This window comes from Limulus polyphemus, unplaced genomic scaffold (assembly GCF_000517525.1).
Source record: "Limulus polyphemus unplaced genomic scaffold, Limulus_polyphemus-2.1.2 Scaffold2658, whole genome shotgun sequence".
Taxonomy (NCBI): Eukaryota; Metazoa; Arthropoda; class Merostomata; order Xiphosura; family Limulidae; genus Limulus; species Limulus polyphemus.
The window spans coordinates 45,933-59,578 of NW_013668268.1; the positions used below are offsets into that span (position 1 = coordinate 45,933).

Here is a 13,646-nt window from a genome sequence, read left to right on the forward strand (position 1 = left end):
TTTTAATATGTTTGTATTACTGATTTTACTTTTTTTTTTCATTGTGTTTTCTTACTGCAGTTTCTCCCCATGATTACTGTTTAGTGTTCTGTTTGTTTAATTATCGTTATATTTAGCAACTGCACTTTGAAAATGTATAAAGACTGATGTAAATTCATTTTATTCTGCTTTAGATACTGAAGATGGAATCTGATAGAATTCCGAAACGTTTATCCATGTCCCCTTTATGTCAATGAAAAATTTTGTTTATTATCAAACTTTGTTTTCCTTCGACAACATCGATTGTTAAATGAACATGTTTTGTATTAAGTGTAAATCGTATTGTAACTAATAATATGAAACCCCATAGTTTCTGCACTGAATGACCAGCTATTAGCCCACTAAGTTGAGCTAGTTACAATTAGCAAAAATGTGTGGGTGCCCATATTGTGACACATTAAAAGGATTGATGGTGTTAGTGAAATGGTGATCCAACAGGTACAAAATATGTGTATGCTGATTCATGTATAACTGCCAATATATCAATCTAGACAAAACCTGTTATTTGGTTTAGATGCTAAAAGAAGTCACTTACTATCTGGGATTATCATTATTACATACTGTAATATGCCAGCTGTTACATATACAGTATTGGAAATAATTATAGAAACATTGAGGAAAAAAGAAAAGTATAAAAAGCAAATACTAAGGGAATACCATCCATTTCTTGTAAAAATGAAGACCACTAGAGTACAGTCATGTGCTGATAACTAACATAATAATCAGTTGTTAAACCAATCAGAGAGTGAAACACCATCATAAATCCTATAAAGGTACAGGCAGTCGTACTGTGCCTAGTAGTTGTAACTTAAATTTATTCATGGTTTTTAGGACTGAAATACTGCATGGCAAGCATATAGAAATCAGTGTTCAACTTGTCATTATTAGCTTGGACTTTTATGGCTTCTATGCATGTAGTGCATGAATTCCAAAATACACCTTCACTGACACTATAGCTATTTCTTAATCTACAGGGTTTCCACTCTTTGCCCATCTAAGCATTGAGAACACTTATTCCACTCTTTTATACCCCACTTGAATGCCCTCAGCAAATTCTAATTTGCAAAATTCTCCACTAACTTCAATGTGCCCTCTATCTAGGTGCTGTATATAAGTGCCTCATTCAGATAATGTAATCGCTTTTTCTCGACAAAGCATTTGGCACAGGTTTCTATAAACAGGAATGTTGTGATTATTTAAACAGTTTACATTGGTGGTTACATGGTTGGTGTTACTACGGTTATATCTTTGTTTATATTTATAAATTACTTTAATAAAAAAAAAAACGTAACGACAGGTATGAATTCCTGAGTTAATGTTTCTACTACAGATGCCAACCAGACCTCTTCTCTTCCACTTCTGCTATCTGGTGTTTATCAATGGCCAGAGAAAGGGTCACTCTCAGTCGAAGGTGTCTGTGATATAGTCCGTTGCGAGATGAAGACATATATGCAGACCAAGGGTGTCTCTCTTGGGGGTTTTAAGGTGGCTTTTGCAAATGACTCGGGACCAAGTGGGGAGAATTTAGACTCAATTTCTCCCGCTCCTTTATTTACTAGGTCAGCCTCAACAGAGAATCATCTTGCTCAGCTACCTCCAGCCCCTTTTCTTCAGTTAGTTACTCGAGGTTGTGAAGTTTTGAGGATCTTTCCTAATGTATTTGACTCTACTCCTTTCTTGTTAGCAGAAAGGATGGGAACTGACTACTTGTTTTTTCCTCCTCCTCCTGATATTGCTGCTCATGCTGGGAGATTTGCCACTCAGTTATGCAATAGGATAGCTAATTCTTGTCCCCCATGTTTATCGGAATGTCATGTTTTTTCTTATCACTGTCAAGAGGAGGTATATTTAGATTCTCAATGGAAGGACCCCCTTTTGAACATGTTGGAGTTTATATTGGATCCTGTGATAACTTTAAACAGATGACAGTTTTCTTGGATTTGTCTTACTCTGACGACTGTCCTGAGGTATTTATCTTTGATCCAGCTTTTGTCAGAAGCCTATCAATGTTCCCCTCAGCAATTTGATGATGAGTTGGGGATTTTGCTGATGTCTACCTCAGTTAGATTGTCTTTTTTGGTTCTTTCTCTGGTTTCCTAGCTGGTTTGTTGTTGGGATTTATTGGGTAGAGACACTTTCTTAGGTAGAGTTGTTTACCATCTTTTACCCTTGGGAAGTTACAGGAATTTCCTTTTCTTGGTCCCATGTTGTTTGCCGGAGTTCCAGAGAAATTAGAATCAATAATTGATTCAGCTCGTTTACAGTCTTCTTTATCGTCATTGGCTTCTTGTCTTTTGGGCACTAATTTGGGAGTATCCTCTCGTAGTGTTACCCGACCCGGCTCTGACGGATCAAAGACAATGCCAATGCCTTCTGTGACTGTCCTGTGGACGGGGGAGAAGTGGGAGCATGATTATGTCACTTTCTGGACATCTGGAGTTCTTTTACCAGGGATCCATGGGTACTTCATATCCTGGCTTCGGGGTTGATCATTCAGTTTACATCACCTCCACCATTATCTGCACAACCTGTTGCCTTTTCACCTCCAATAGATCCACTGTGAGTGATGCTTCGTTCCCAGGCCATAAGATAGTTGTTAGTCAAAAGGGTGTAGAGAGGGTTGATTCCCTTCTTCCAGGATTTTATTCCTGTTTATTCGTTGTACCCAAGAAGACAGGAGATTGGCATCAAATCATCGATCTGTTTCGACTTAACCAGTTTTTAGATCCTCCTCACTTTACTATGGAATCTATTCTCAACCTACAATGGCAATTTGTGCCAGGGCTCTGGATGACCAAGTTCAATGTTACTGATGGTTATCTCCATATTCCATAGCAGAATCTTCCTGAAGCTTTCTCAGATATGTGCACAAGGGTCAGGTGCTGCAGTTTAGCGCTCTACCTTTTGGTCTTGAATCAACACGTTGTCTTCTGCAGAGTTGTTCAAGCTTCTTGTCGTTTGCATTCCTTGGGCCTGTGCACACATCATTATATGGATGACTGGCTTTTTCTGGCACCATCCTGTCAATTAGCAGAACAACACTCAGATTCTCCTTTCAGAAGCCACAAGTGTGGACTTCCTTATTAGACTGGGGAAATCTATTTTGTCAGTGATGCAATATCTTATCTGTCTTGGTGTGTTTTTCAATACTCACTTAAGTCACACTCAACCAACCTCTATCAGGCTTCAAGCCATGGAAAGAGTTGTTAGGCTTTTACTTACGTCTCCTTCTCCTACTGCGTAGGTGGTTCTCTCTCGTTTGGAGATGTGGGCATCTCTTAAGCCTCTTGTTCCTTTGGGATGAGCACATGAGGTCCCTTCAGTGGTCACTGCACAACCAATGGATCAAGCGTTCTGATTCTTTGGATCATCCTGTCTCATTGCTCAGGAGCAACATCATAGATTGCAAATGGTGGTTGGGAGCTTATCTTCAAGGTCAGGAGTTCCAGGGTATTTGGATGTTCTCGAACTCCTTACAGTACACTGGGCAATGGTTCAAGGTCTATCTCTTTTGAAGTGAAAAATTGTCATGATACATTCCTACAATTCCACAGTGGTATCTCAGATTTCTTGTCAAGGAGGCACACATTCTCTAGATCTTTGTTTTTGTACCTTGGATCTTCTCTACTGGGCTCATTCCCATCGTATCAGTCTTTTAGCATGTCATGTTCCAGGAATGATGAGTTTAATTGCAGATCACTTGTCTCGATCAACCAGATTCTTCCAATAGAAAGGATGCTACATCACAAGGTTTTTCAGTGGATTTGCTCTCAGTTAGGGTCTCCAATGATTGATACCTTTGTGACTCATTGGAATTCTCATCTAAAATTGTTTTGGTCTCCGATACCTCATCCTGAAGCATTGGCAGTACATGCATTTAGTCAGGACTGGACAGGTCTACATCTATATGCCTTTCCCCCAATTCAGCTATTGCCCCAGGTTCTGACTATGATTCGTTCCACTTCCTGTCGGGTTCTCCTGGTTGTACCATATTTGCCAGCTCAAACATGGTTTCTGCTTCTTAGGTATCTGCAGGAATGTCCACCTCTATCTCTTTCACATTGGCAGTTTCTGTTGAGACAACCTCGATCAGACATTTTCTGCTCAGATGTTTGGAAACTCAATCTTCATGCTTGGAAGTTATGTTTTACCCAACAAAAGGGTTTAACTTCTAAGGTTTCTCTGTATTTAACTAAATCTCTCCATAGGCCAACCATGGCCATTTATCAACAGAAATGGAATACTTATTGTCAGTGGTGTATTAAAAGGAATTTAAACCCTCTTCATCTACCATATCCCATTTTTTGACTTTGGTATTTGAGAACAGTCTTGCTTTGTATATGGTGGCTTTATATAAGGCATCCTTATCCATTATTTTTCCGTATTCCAAATATTGGAAGGTTTTGAATCCTCAGTATTATCAGGTCTACTCAAATCCTTTCGTATTCTTCGACCTAAATGAACTTTTCAATTACTGAATTGGGATTTTACAGTTGTTTTGCATGCATTGTCTCACCCACCCTTTGAGCCCTTAGCTTTGTGTTTTTTGTTTCACCTTTCTCTTAAATTGTATTTTTTGTTGTTGGTTTGTGTACATCATCGGTTGGAGTTGTTTCCAATGCATGTGCATTGGACTCTATATCATTCCACATTTGTCCTGCTTTACCCTGATAGGACTTTTCTTCCCAAGACTGGCAGCTAGTGAAGAGGAAAGATCCTTCTCACCAATCCATTTGCCAGCCATTTCTCACTATTATGACCACTCTGATCTTCATCGTTTGTTATGTCCTGCAAGGGCCCGCAAGTGTTATGTGGCTCATACTAACTCATTTTGAGGAAGTAGGAATTGACTGTTCATTCATTGGAATCCTTCTATTTCCGTGACTTATTCTCATTAATCTAAAGAGATGGCTTTGTAAATTGATTCAAATGGCCTATAACGGATTATCATTACAATGGAGGAATCTTTAGCGTGTCACATCTCACCAGATTCGTCATATGTCTGTCATTAGCTGCCCGGTTTAATTGTCCTCTGGAAGACATTGTGTGGGTTGGCATGTGGACTACTCCTACTATTTTCCTATCTCATTACTTACATGATCTGGCAGTTTCCTCTTCTGGGAGTTTTCAACTACCCTGTTAGATTTTAACCAGAGGTATTTTCCACAATCATATACTTTTTTATCTCCAGTGTCCCTTTATTTTTCACTGCATCCACTCTGTAGCGAGTGTTGCCCAGACAGGTATGCTTTCTCTTTTTAATTCCACACCAACAAACACTTTCACTATAATTACTACAGGTTGCGACAGGCTCTGTTGAAATAGGGTGTTCCATATGACCGTCAAGGCACCTACCAGATGTTATTATTTTAGCATTATGGACCACCAATCATGGACTATCATGAGTAAAGCTAAAGGGGATGCTGCCTATCCCTGCTGATCTTCAAGTTGAATAAATCGGGGTCAGTTTCCTTTTAAAAATGTAGGGAACTTGGTTCACATATTGCACAGTTTTCAGAGCACTGTTCCTCAGGACTCCTCAACACGTATTACCCCCCCCCCCCCCAGACCTTACTAGTGGAACTTGGGAGTCCTTACTACTTCCAAGTTCCAGTTGCTGGGGTGGCAGATAGGCTTTTATTCTAGAGTGTTAAAGTGTGTTCCTCCACTCTTGGAGAAGAGGGTGAAATTGGGGGACCTCCTACTTGGGTCCCTGGATGTTTTTCCTAGAGTGGCACCAACCTACTTGTAATTATGGTTGAGATTTGACATGAAGCTATCTGGTTCAGGGGTGCATGACCCATGTCTTTGATCAGTGTCGGTTTCCTATATTGTTCATGGAAGGAGGTCCACTATCTTTTCATAATTCCAAACTCAAAGTGGTCCCATCCTACTATGTCCTTGGTTGAGCACATAATTCCATGGGTAAGCAGAATACTCCTTGCCCACTTGGTTGGGGAGTGAGGATGAATGTTCATATTTCCAGATGAGATGAGTTCTATCCCTATATTGATGATTACTCATTTTCTATTCCACTTTTGATATAGGAACTAAGTTCCTGGTGATGAGCATACCTGTTCTTGATGTAGTGCAGTTCCTCCACTCTTGTACCATCTTTATCTTGGTACACTCCTGTTATATACAGATGCTTTCTGTGTGGTTCATGCCTGCACTGGCCCCTCCACCTGTTTGATGTGGGATTCTAGCTATAGTGTCAGTGGAGGTAAGCGTGTTTTGTTTCCTAAACTGAAAATGTATTTTCAATAATACTTACCTCCGATGACGCTCTCCCGCCTTACCTCCCCACTAAAAGCCGGGTTTATGTCTGGATTACATTACCTGAATGAGGTGCTTGTATACAGCACCTAGATAGAGGGCACATTGAAGTTGGTGGAGAATTTTGTAAATTAGAATTTGTAAAGGGCATTTGAGTGGGGTATAAAAGACTGCAGCAAGTGTTTTGAATGTTTAGATGAGCAAAGAGTGGACACCCAGGAGATCAAGAAATAGCCATGGTGTCAGTGGAGGTATTACTTGAAATACATTTTCAGTTTAAGAAAATGTTAACTTGGATTAGGTTATCTGAGAGCAGTCACCTTTTTAAGATGTAGGTTATCAGTCTGAAGTACTTTTATGATTTTGTGAATGACCAAATCTTAATTCCCATCTTTTTATAAGTAGATTTTAAAGCATAGATTAAAAATAATTCAGCATGGGTATAAACCTTTGATCACATTGTTTGTGAGTGTGTATTAGTGTAACATTTGTACATCAAATTAAGTAATTTAGGGGGACCACAAAATTAAGAAACCATGAAATTGCATTTTTCTCCAAATCATGAAATTTGATGTCCATAAATTGGGATACCACGCTTGCTACTTGTGATATCAGTTTTGTAGTGACTACGAAGTGTAGCACTGTGAGCTCTAGAAGAAGTGAATCTGGTTAGATTAATAAACTTTCTTTCTTTTCCCTACCCATTAGATTTGTGGAAACAGCCTAGAAGGCCTTCAAAAGTAAAGGGTGTAGATAATTCCTTTATATGGTTGGCCAAATTTTTTTGCCATGAACTTGGTCCAGTAACTGCATTAAATGACAGAACAACAGCTGGTCATTGTTATAAGAATGTGATAGGAAACTGGCTCATTATACATTGAAGCACTTTTATTAACTGGTGGTAGTGCGTTTCCACATGAAAATGATCTTATTCAAACTACAAAAATTATCATATCTTGATTTGTAAAGTATGAAAAAACTTAGTTTATATGACCATCATATTAAAAAAATAAAAACATTTTGGAATATTCTTGAAACCAGTTTTAGCATCACTGAAGGAATTATAAATAGTTCTTATTGAAGAAGGTTGTAATATTCATGTTGAAACCTACCATCACCTTGCTTCTTCATTATGAAACTAAATGAAACCCTGCTTTTATGATGGCCAAACAACTACATACTAAATATTCATGTTGAAACCTACCATCACCTTGCTTCTTCATTATGAAACTAAATGAAACCCTGCTTTTATGATGGCCAAACAACTACATACTAAATATTCATGGATATGCATTTAATTTTTTTTGTCAGTCCTTGTATTTAATATTAATAAGTGGTTTTTGTAAGATAAGTAGATAGTTTTTGCTCTAATCATTAATACATTGGATTTGAATGCATTGAACACTTATGCTGAGTGGTTTTATGTGAAAAAAATGACCATTAAAATATATATGTTTATTTTATTTAGGCAATATATATTAGTGATGAATAAATTTATCATTAAGACAACTTGTAACTGTGTTTTTAATGGCTAGAACATAGTTGATTTTAAGAAATAAAAAGTATGATCTTTTTTTTGCAAATAAGTAATAATATTTGTAAATTTGAAGAACTGAGCATATTTAATATTTCATAAAAAGAAAATAATGCACGTATTTCCTGTTTAATCATTTATTGTTTTTAAACTGTTATCTAGGAGTTTCTAAGAAGTCTATAAAGTTTATTTAGAAAAAATTTACAGAGATATCTTCAGAAAAACTTTCATGTGCACAAGCCTTAGTTGTGTGAAAAATATATTTTTAAGTAACTTATTAAAACATAATATAGAAGTTTCTGAATTTTTTCAGAAATTCTCCAGTTTCGTGTGAAAGCACCGGTGTAATTAGTGATGGTCTCATACCTAATAATCAAGACCCTTCCTCCATTGTGGGTAGATTTTCAGATACTTCACCTTTATGTTTAACTTCTATCAAGAAAGAACAAGAAATTTTTCCAACTTTTACCAGAAGCCCCTCCCATTCTTCAGTCCTTCAGGATCTTGTTTCTTCTGATCAATTGATGCCAGCCATTAATAAATCTTCTTTCGCATCGAAACCTGAAATTGATGAAGAAGAACAGGTGTGGAATGAATGTGATATTAATAAAGATGTGTATGTATGATTTAAACTTTTGAAATTTATTTTCCTATTAGATTTCACTATGCAGAAACATGGAAATTATTATTATATCTTGCTATTGTTAATATCATAGTAAAGTATATCACTCATGTACATTAACCTAAATATTATTATTATATCTTGTACAGTAACTGGTATATTTTCATTTTTAAATAACTTTCTTCGGCATTTTTCTCAATTTTCTAGCTGTTTAACTTACCACAAGCAATAAATTGCAACTGCCATAAAATCCCTTGGAAGAACTTTCTTGATTTGCTCTGTTCCAAATTTGAAGCATTATAAAGCTGGGAAGTACATTAACCCTATGTGCACAGTTTGGTTAGAGTGGAAATGCCAATAGCTTTAAATTAAAACATAATTTATATTTCAAAGTTTTATGTTATCTAACTTTCAATTTCCAAAGAAAATATTTAAATAAATTCCCGGTCTTCACTTTACTGGATCACATGATGCATCTGCACTTGGAATTGTATATTTTCTCTCTACCTTTATATGATCTTCTAAGTGTCCAACCAATTACACACTTATCTTATAGATATTGGCAACCCAGAACAACTTTCCAAGTTTCTCGTTTACTGTGATATAAAAATAACAAAATCAAACCCATATACCATGCCCCTCTTACCTCATGTCTTTTAGAAAATGTGAATAATTCTCTCTGACATTTTCTATTGGATTACCTATAACCATTAGAAAGGGCATACTGTTCTGTACAAGATTCATTAGGAAGTTAGTTTATTTTGGTGATTATAATTGGATATTTGGCCTCAGTTTCATTTTTTGCAATTGTGTTTTTCTGCTCCAAGCAGAAAAGTGAAAGTTTTAACCTATTTATCGCTCAGTGAGAAAGCTAGTTAAATTATAGTTGTTTTAAGATATTCTATTCTATTGCCTTGTATACAGAAAGTTTTGTCTTTTTAAATGTGTATATGGAAGCTTCATCAATTTTTATTTGAAATACTAACTTTGTAAAAAAGTGAGGCCTGGCTTAGTTTTAGTTTGCGCTTGCAAAAATCACGATATGGATATATGTGTTATTTTTCTGAATGTTTGATGTTATGACTAACTATAACTATTCCATTAGTTCAAGAGGTGAGGTAAATACAGTGGAAATTAGAATCACAAAATTTTTCCCAACACACTGTTCTCCTGATGAAAGAAAATCTACCATATAGATACCGGATTTTATTAATTCTGCTTCTAATGTACTTTAAAGATATTTTGATGTTCATTAGTTTCACATTCTTAAGAGTAAACATCTGAACTATAAAAAGCTCTTTTGCTTTGCATTTAGTAAAGACTACTTTGTCAACATTGAAGGCATTGCAGATGAATTGGATTGGCTGCAACAACATTTGTCTGATAGATCCTTTGAGTTTGATCACAGTTTATTATTAAAGGTAAGTACCTGCAACAACATTTGTCTGATAGATCCTTTGAGTTTGATCACAGTTTATTATTAAAGGTAAGTACCTGCAACAACATTTGTCTGATAGATCCTTTGAGTTTGATCACAGTTCATTATTAAAGGTAAGTACCTGCAACAACATTTGTCTGATAGATCCTTTGAGGTTGATCACAGTTCATTGTTAAAGGTAAGTACCATTGTCAACTGCTATTGCTGTATTTTTAATCCTAGACTAGAAATAAAAATATACATAGTAAATAATTTAACAAATTTAAACTAAGAGCAAGCAATATATTAAATAAAGATAGTGATTAGAACATATTGACACATTTGTTGAGTAATATTTTTGGCCAACTAAGGAGATTTAAGTTAGCCCTTGATTGATTTGTGCACCATAAGTGATTCACTGCTCTTGGAAAATTTAGTAGATAGAAAAAATTAGGTTAAGTTTACATCTGTGTACTAAAATACCAAATAAGTTGTTCTGTGTGTGTTTATATGCCCTCTGGTTAGCTGTGTTCTGAAGGCATGCATTTATGTGCCCTCTTGTCAGCTGTGTTCTGAAGGAACATTTATATTGTTATTTTCAGGTTTACAACCTTTCATCAAATTACTTGTCAGTAATAAATAGTACAACAAGAAATGAAAATAGTTAGTCCATTGAGAAAAGGTAATCTCTTATATTTGGATCCTGTTTTCACGTTGGTGTTATTTTTGTTAATAAAACAGTAGTTTGTGTTTTGCTACATTTTGCTGTAACATTTGAAAAAAACAGTTGTAGCTTTTTAAAAGTTTATTTCATTGTTACTGTACAAATTACATAAGAATTTTAGTTTTCATTTTTCTAATAGAAAGATGACTATTACTTAAATTGTAAAGCAGTTTATGATAAATAAATTAAAAGTACATTTCTGAATTGTATGTAAATTAAAATAATACAGATAAGTTATATTTTGTATTATTGATATCTTTCCAAGCTAAGTTGGCATGACACGCAAGATGTATGTATGTGTATTGATTGACTGGCTTATAGAAGTTTAAGTTATAAGTTTTAGTCAACTGTCACCAGATCTGTAGGTAAACTTTAACTGTCACTAATCTACAAAGAAACTTTAAAAATACCATATAGAGGACATAGACTTCAAGCTTGGATAGAGAAAAAGGTACTACTTGTTGTCAAGAACATATGGTTGAAAAAGTATTACCTACATTGAATGAAATGGTACTTTTTTTCTGTTGCAACCAAACTAGCTTAGATAAAGAATGCATTACTGATGCAAAAGGACAAGCCAAGCTCAGGTTATTTCAGCTTTAGAATGAATAAGAATAGTGGACAGTAATATTTGGTATTAGCACTATAAATGATCTTGGTATTTGCACCTTTTTGTCGTATTATTTGAAGAAGTATCTCTGTATGACTCGAATTATACACTTACTGTTTGAACACCAACAGAGACCAGGGTAGGCTAACAATTACAGAGCTGAGTCTGAACAGCAACAGAAACTTAGAGCAGGCTAACAGTTAGAGAACTGAGTCTGAACAACAACAGAACTTAGAGTAGGCTAACAAGCAGAGAATTGGATCTGAACAGTAATAGAAACTTAGAGCAGGCTAACAGTTGGAGAACCGAGTCTGAACAACAACAGAAACTAGAGTAGGCTAACAAGCAGAGAATTGGATCTGAACAGTAATAGAAATTAGACTAAGGTACTCTTCACCAGAAGTATCATTTGAGGTAACAAAGATGCTAATGTAACTAAGTACATCCCAAGGAGATGTGTCTCAAAACTGTTTGGTCCAAAGAGGGCACTCTACAATTAACACAACTCATTGTACTTAAATAATTTTCTTACTTGGAACATCTGATGTGACTTTAAAAATTACTATATGATTAGGGTAATAGGTTTTAAAAAACTGGATGTGATTAGCTTATATAACTCGTGGATACATGAAGATTATGGAAATTGAACATTTTAAGTGGACAACAAAACAAAGTGAATATTACTGGCTTTAAACACTGATTATACTGAGATAAAATGAAATGTTTTTCTTCTTAGTTCCACTTAAGTATTTGACTAAATATTATCACTATGGAGTAGGTAAAATGTGTAAATTAGAAAACAATTTATGGTCTTCACATTGAAATAAGTGGAAATTTGCTCTTGAATATATAACTCTCATATGTGGATAAATAAAAATTTTAGATTTACATTCTTGACAAAATTTATATTGTGGATTAGGAATTGTATTAAGTTTTTCATATTTAATACAGTAAAATTTTCATGACTGAAGTTAATTTGATCCCTGAAACAATGTGGATTGTAGATATGAAGTTAGTACTTGGTGGCAACTGCAGCCTCAGTCTGGGACAGTACAGAGTGGTAATTTCATCTAACTAAGAGATGAAACAGGCCTTACATGTTCCTCTAGTGAAGAGTCTGGAATCTGATTTCATTTTGAATTAGTCCTACTCAACTGCTGAAGAAATGAACACTTGAAAATTGACAGAGAAATCTGGTACAGTCTGTAGACTTTTGCCATTTACAAAGTGAGTGGGCTTGGGTGAACATTCTGGTAAACAAATCTGTGAAACAGTAGGCTCCAAAGATTACCTCAGTTTCTTTTAACTGAACCTGAACCTCTGTAAAACAAACAAAGAATCAACTAATTTAGACATTTAAAATGAAAACTGTGGGGCTGTAACAATTACTTGAAACATTTTATAGTGCTTCTTTTCAGTAAAATCTAAGGATTATTATTTTTAGATCATTAAGTTCATGAAATGTATAAAAATTACAATCAAAACCATTGAACACCATAATGGTTAGAGTTTTGGAGCAATTGTATGCAAAACATTTTAAGGTGAAATTGTAAAAAAAAACAACTTACCTAAATCTTAAGCATTAAGATAGAAAAACAATAATAAATTTAGTACTGATATATTTATAATACAATAATACAGGGATGGAGAACCTGAGGCATGCATGCCCAAAATGGTATGCATGATGAATTTCGTTGTTATGCCACTAAGAAACTTGGCATAGACTGCATATAATGAACATATGACATTAGCAACAAAGTTATTGTTGCCACTGGCTACTTAATCAACATGATGGCAAATTTAATTCTTCCTCCACCCCAAGAGGGTAGTATATTATTCAGTACCTTCCTACAAGGAGATTCATATATTGAAATAGTACACTATTTGTGTAATCATCTTTAGTGACACGTAATGGTTATGTAAAATACTGTTTTGTAAAACTGCTGTTATGTTTTACATCATAAAAGCCTTTAAAATGAAGCTGAAAATACGTAAATGTGATATGGAAAATTGTGATTTGAAGTATTGGATCATCAAGAAATTAATGTGGCATTTGGGAACACTTTCATTAACCACCCCCCAAAAAAACGTACATCAAGTATAATAGTTAAATGAACCACCTAAACATTACTTTAGTGTAGCCTATATAATGTGTAAAGTTTAGTATACTCTAAATCTTTTATAGTGATGGCACATGACAAGACATGCATATGGCATGTAATGCTGTTTGAACACAACAAGGGAAACAATGCCTCTGTAGCTACAAAGAATATCAAAGAAGTTTTTGGAAATGTTTTGAACGTTTGTGTTAATGATGGTTCAGCAAATTTTGTTCAGGTGGCTTTAACCTTAAAAACTGTGATGGCAGAGGCTGATGTGTTGGGATTGATATTGATGCTCTGAAGATGGTTTTTGAGTCTAACC

The 13,646-nt window shown here is 35.2% G+C and overlaps 1 protein-coding gene across 7 annotated transcripts in view; it reads left to right on the forward strand.

The window, feature by feature from the left end:
* Positions 1-13,345, forward strand: part of LOC106467552 (heat shock factor protein-like) — a 57,356-nt gene extending 44,011 nt beyond the window's left edge. For 3 of the 7 annotated variants that reach the window (XM_022395751.1, XM_022395753.1, XM_022395754.1), the window contains exons 7-9: positions 8,163-8,465; positions 9,787-9,892; positions 10,491-12,110. In XM_022395751.1, coding sequence (XP_022251459.1) covers positions 8,163-8,465; positions 9,787-9,892; positions 10,491-10,556 — 475 coding nt within the window. In that variant the 3' untranslated portion in view covers positions 10,557-12,110. Of the gene's footprint in view, positions 1-8,162; positions 8,466-9,786; positions 9,893-10,490; positions 12,111-12,226 lie in introns of those variants that run through there. The other 4 variants (XR_002612444.1, XM_022395752.1, XR_002612445.1 and 1 more) reach the window with 4 other exon arrangements.
* The last annotated feature ends 301 nt before the right edge of the window (positions 13,346-13,646 follow it).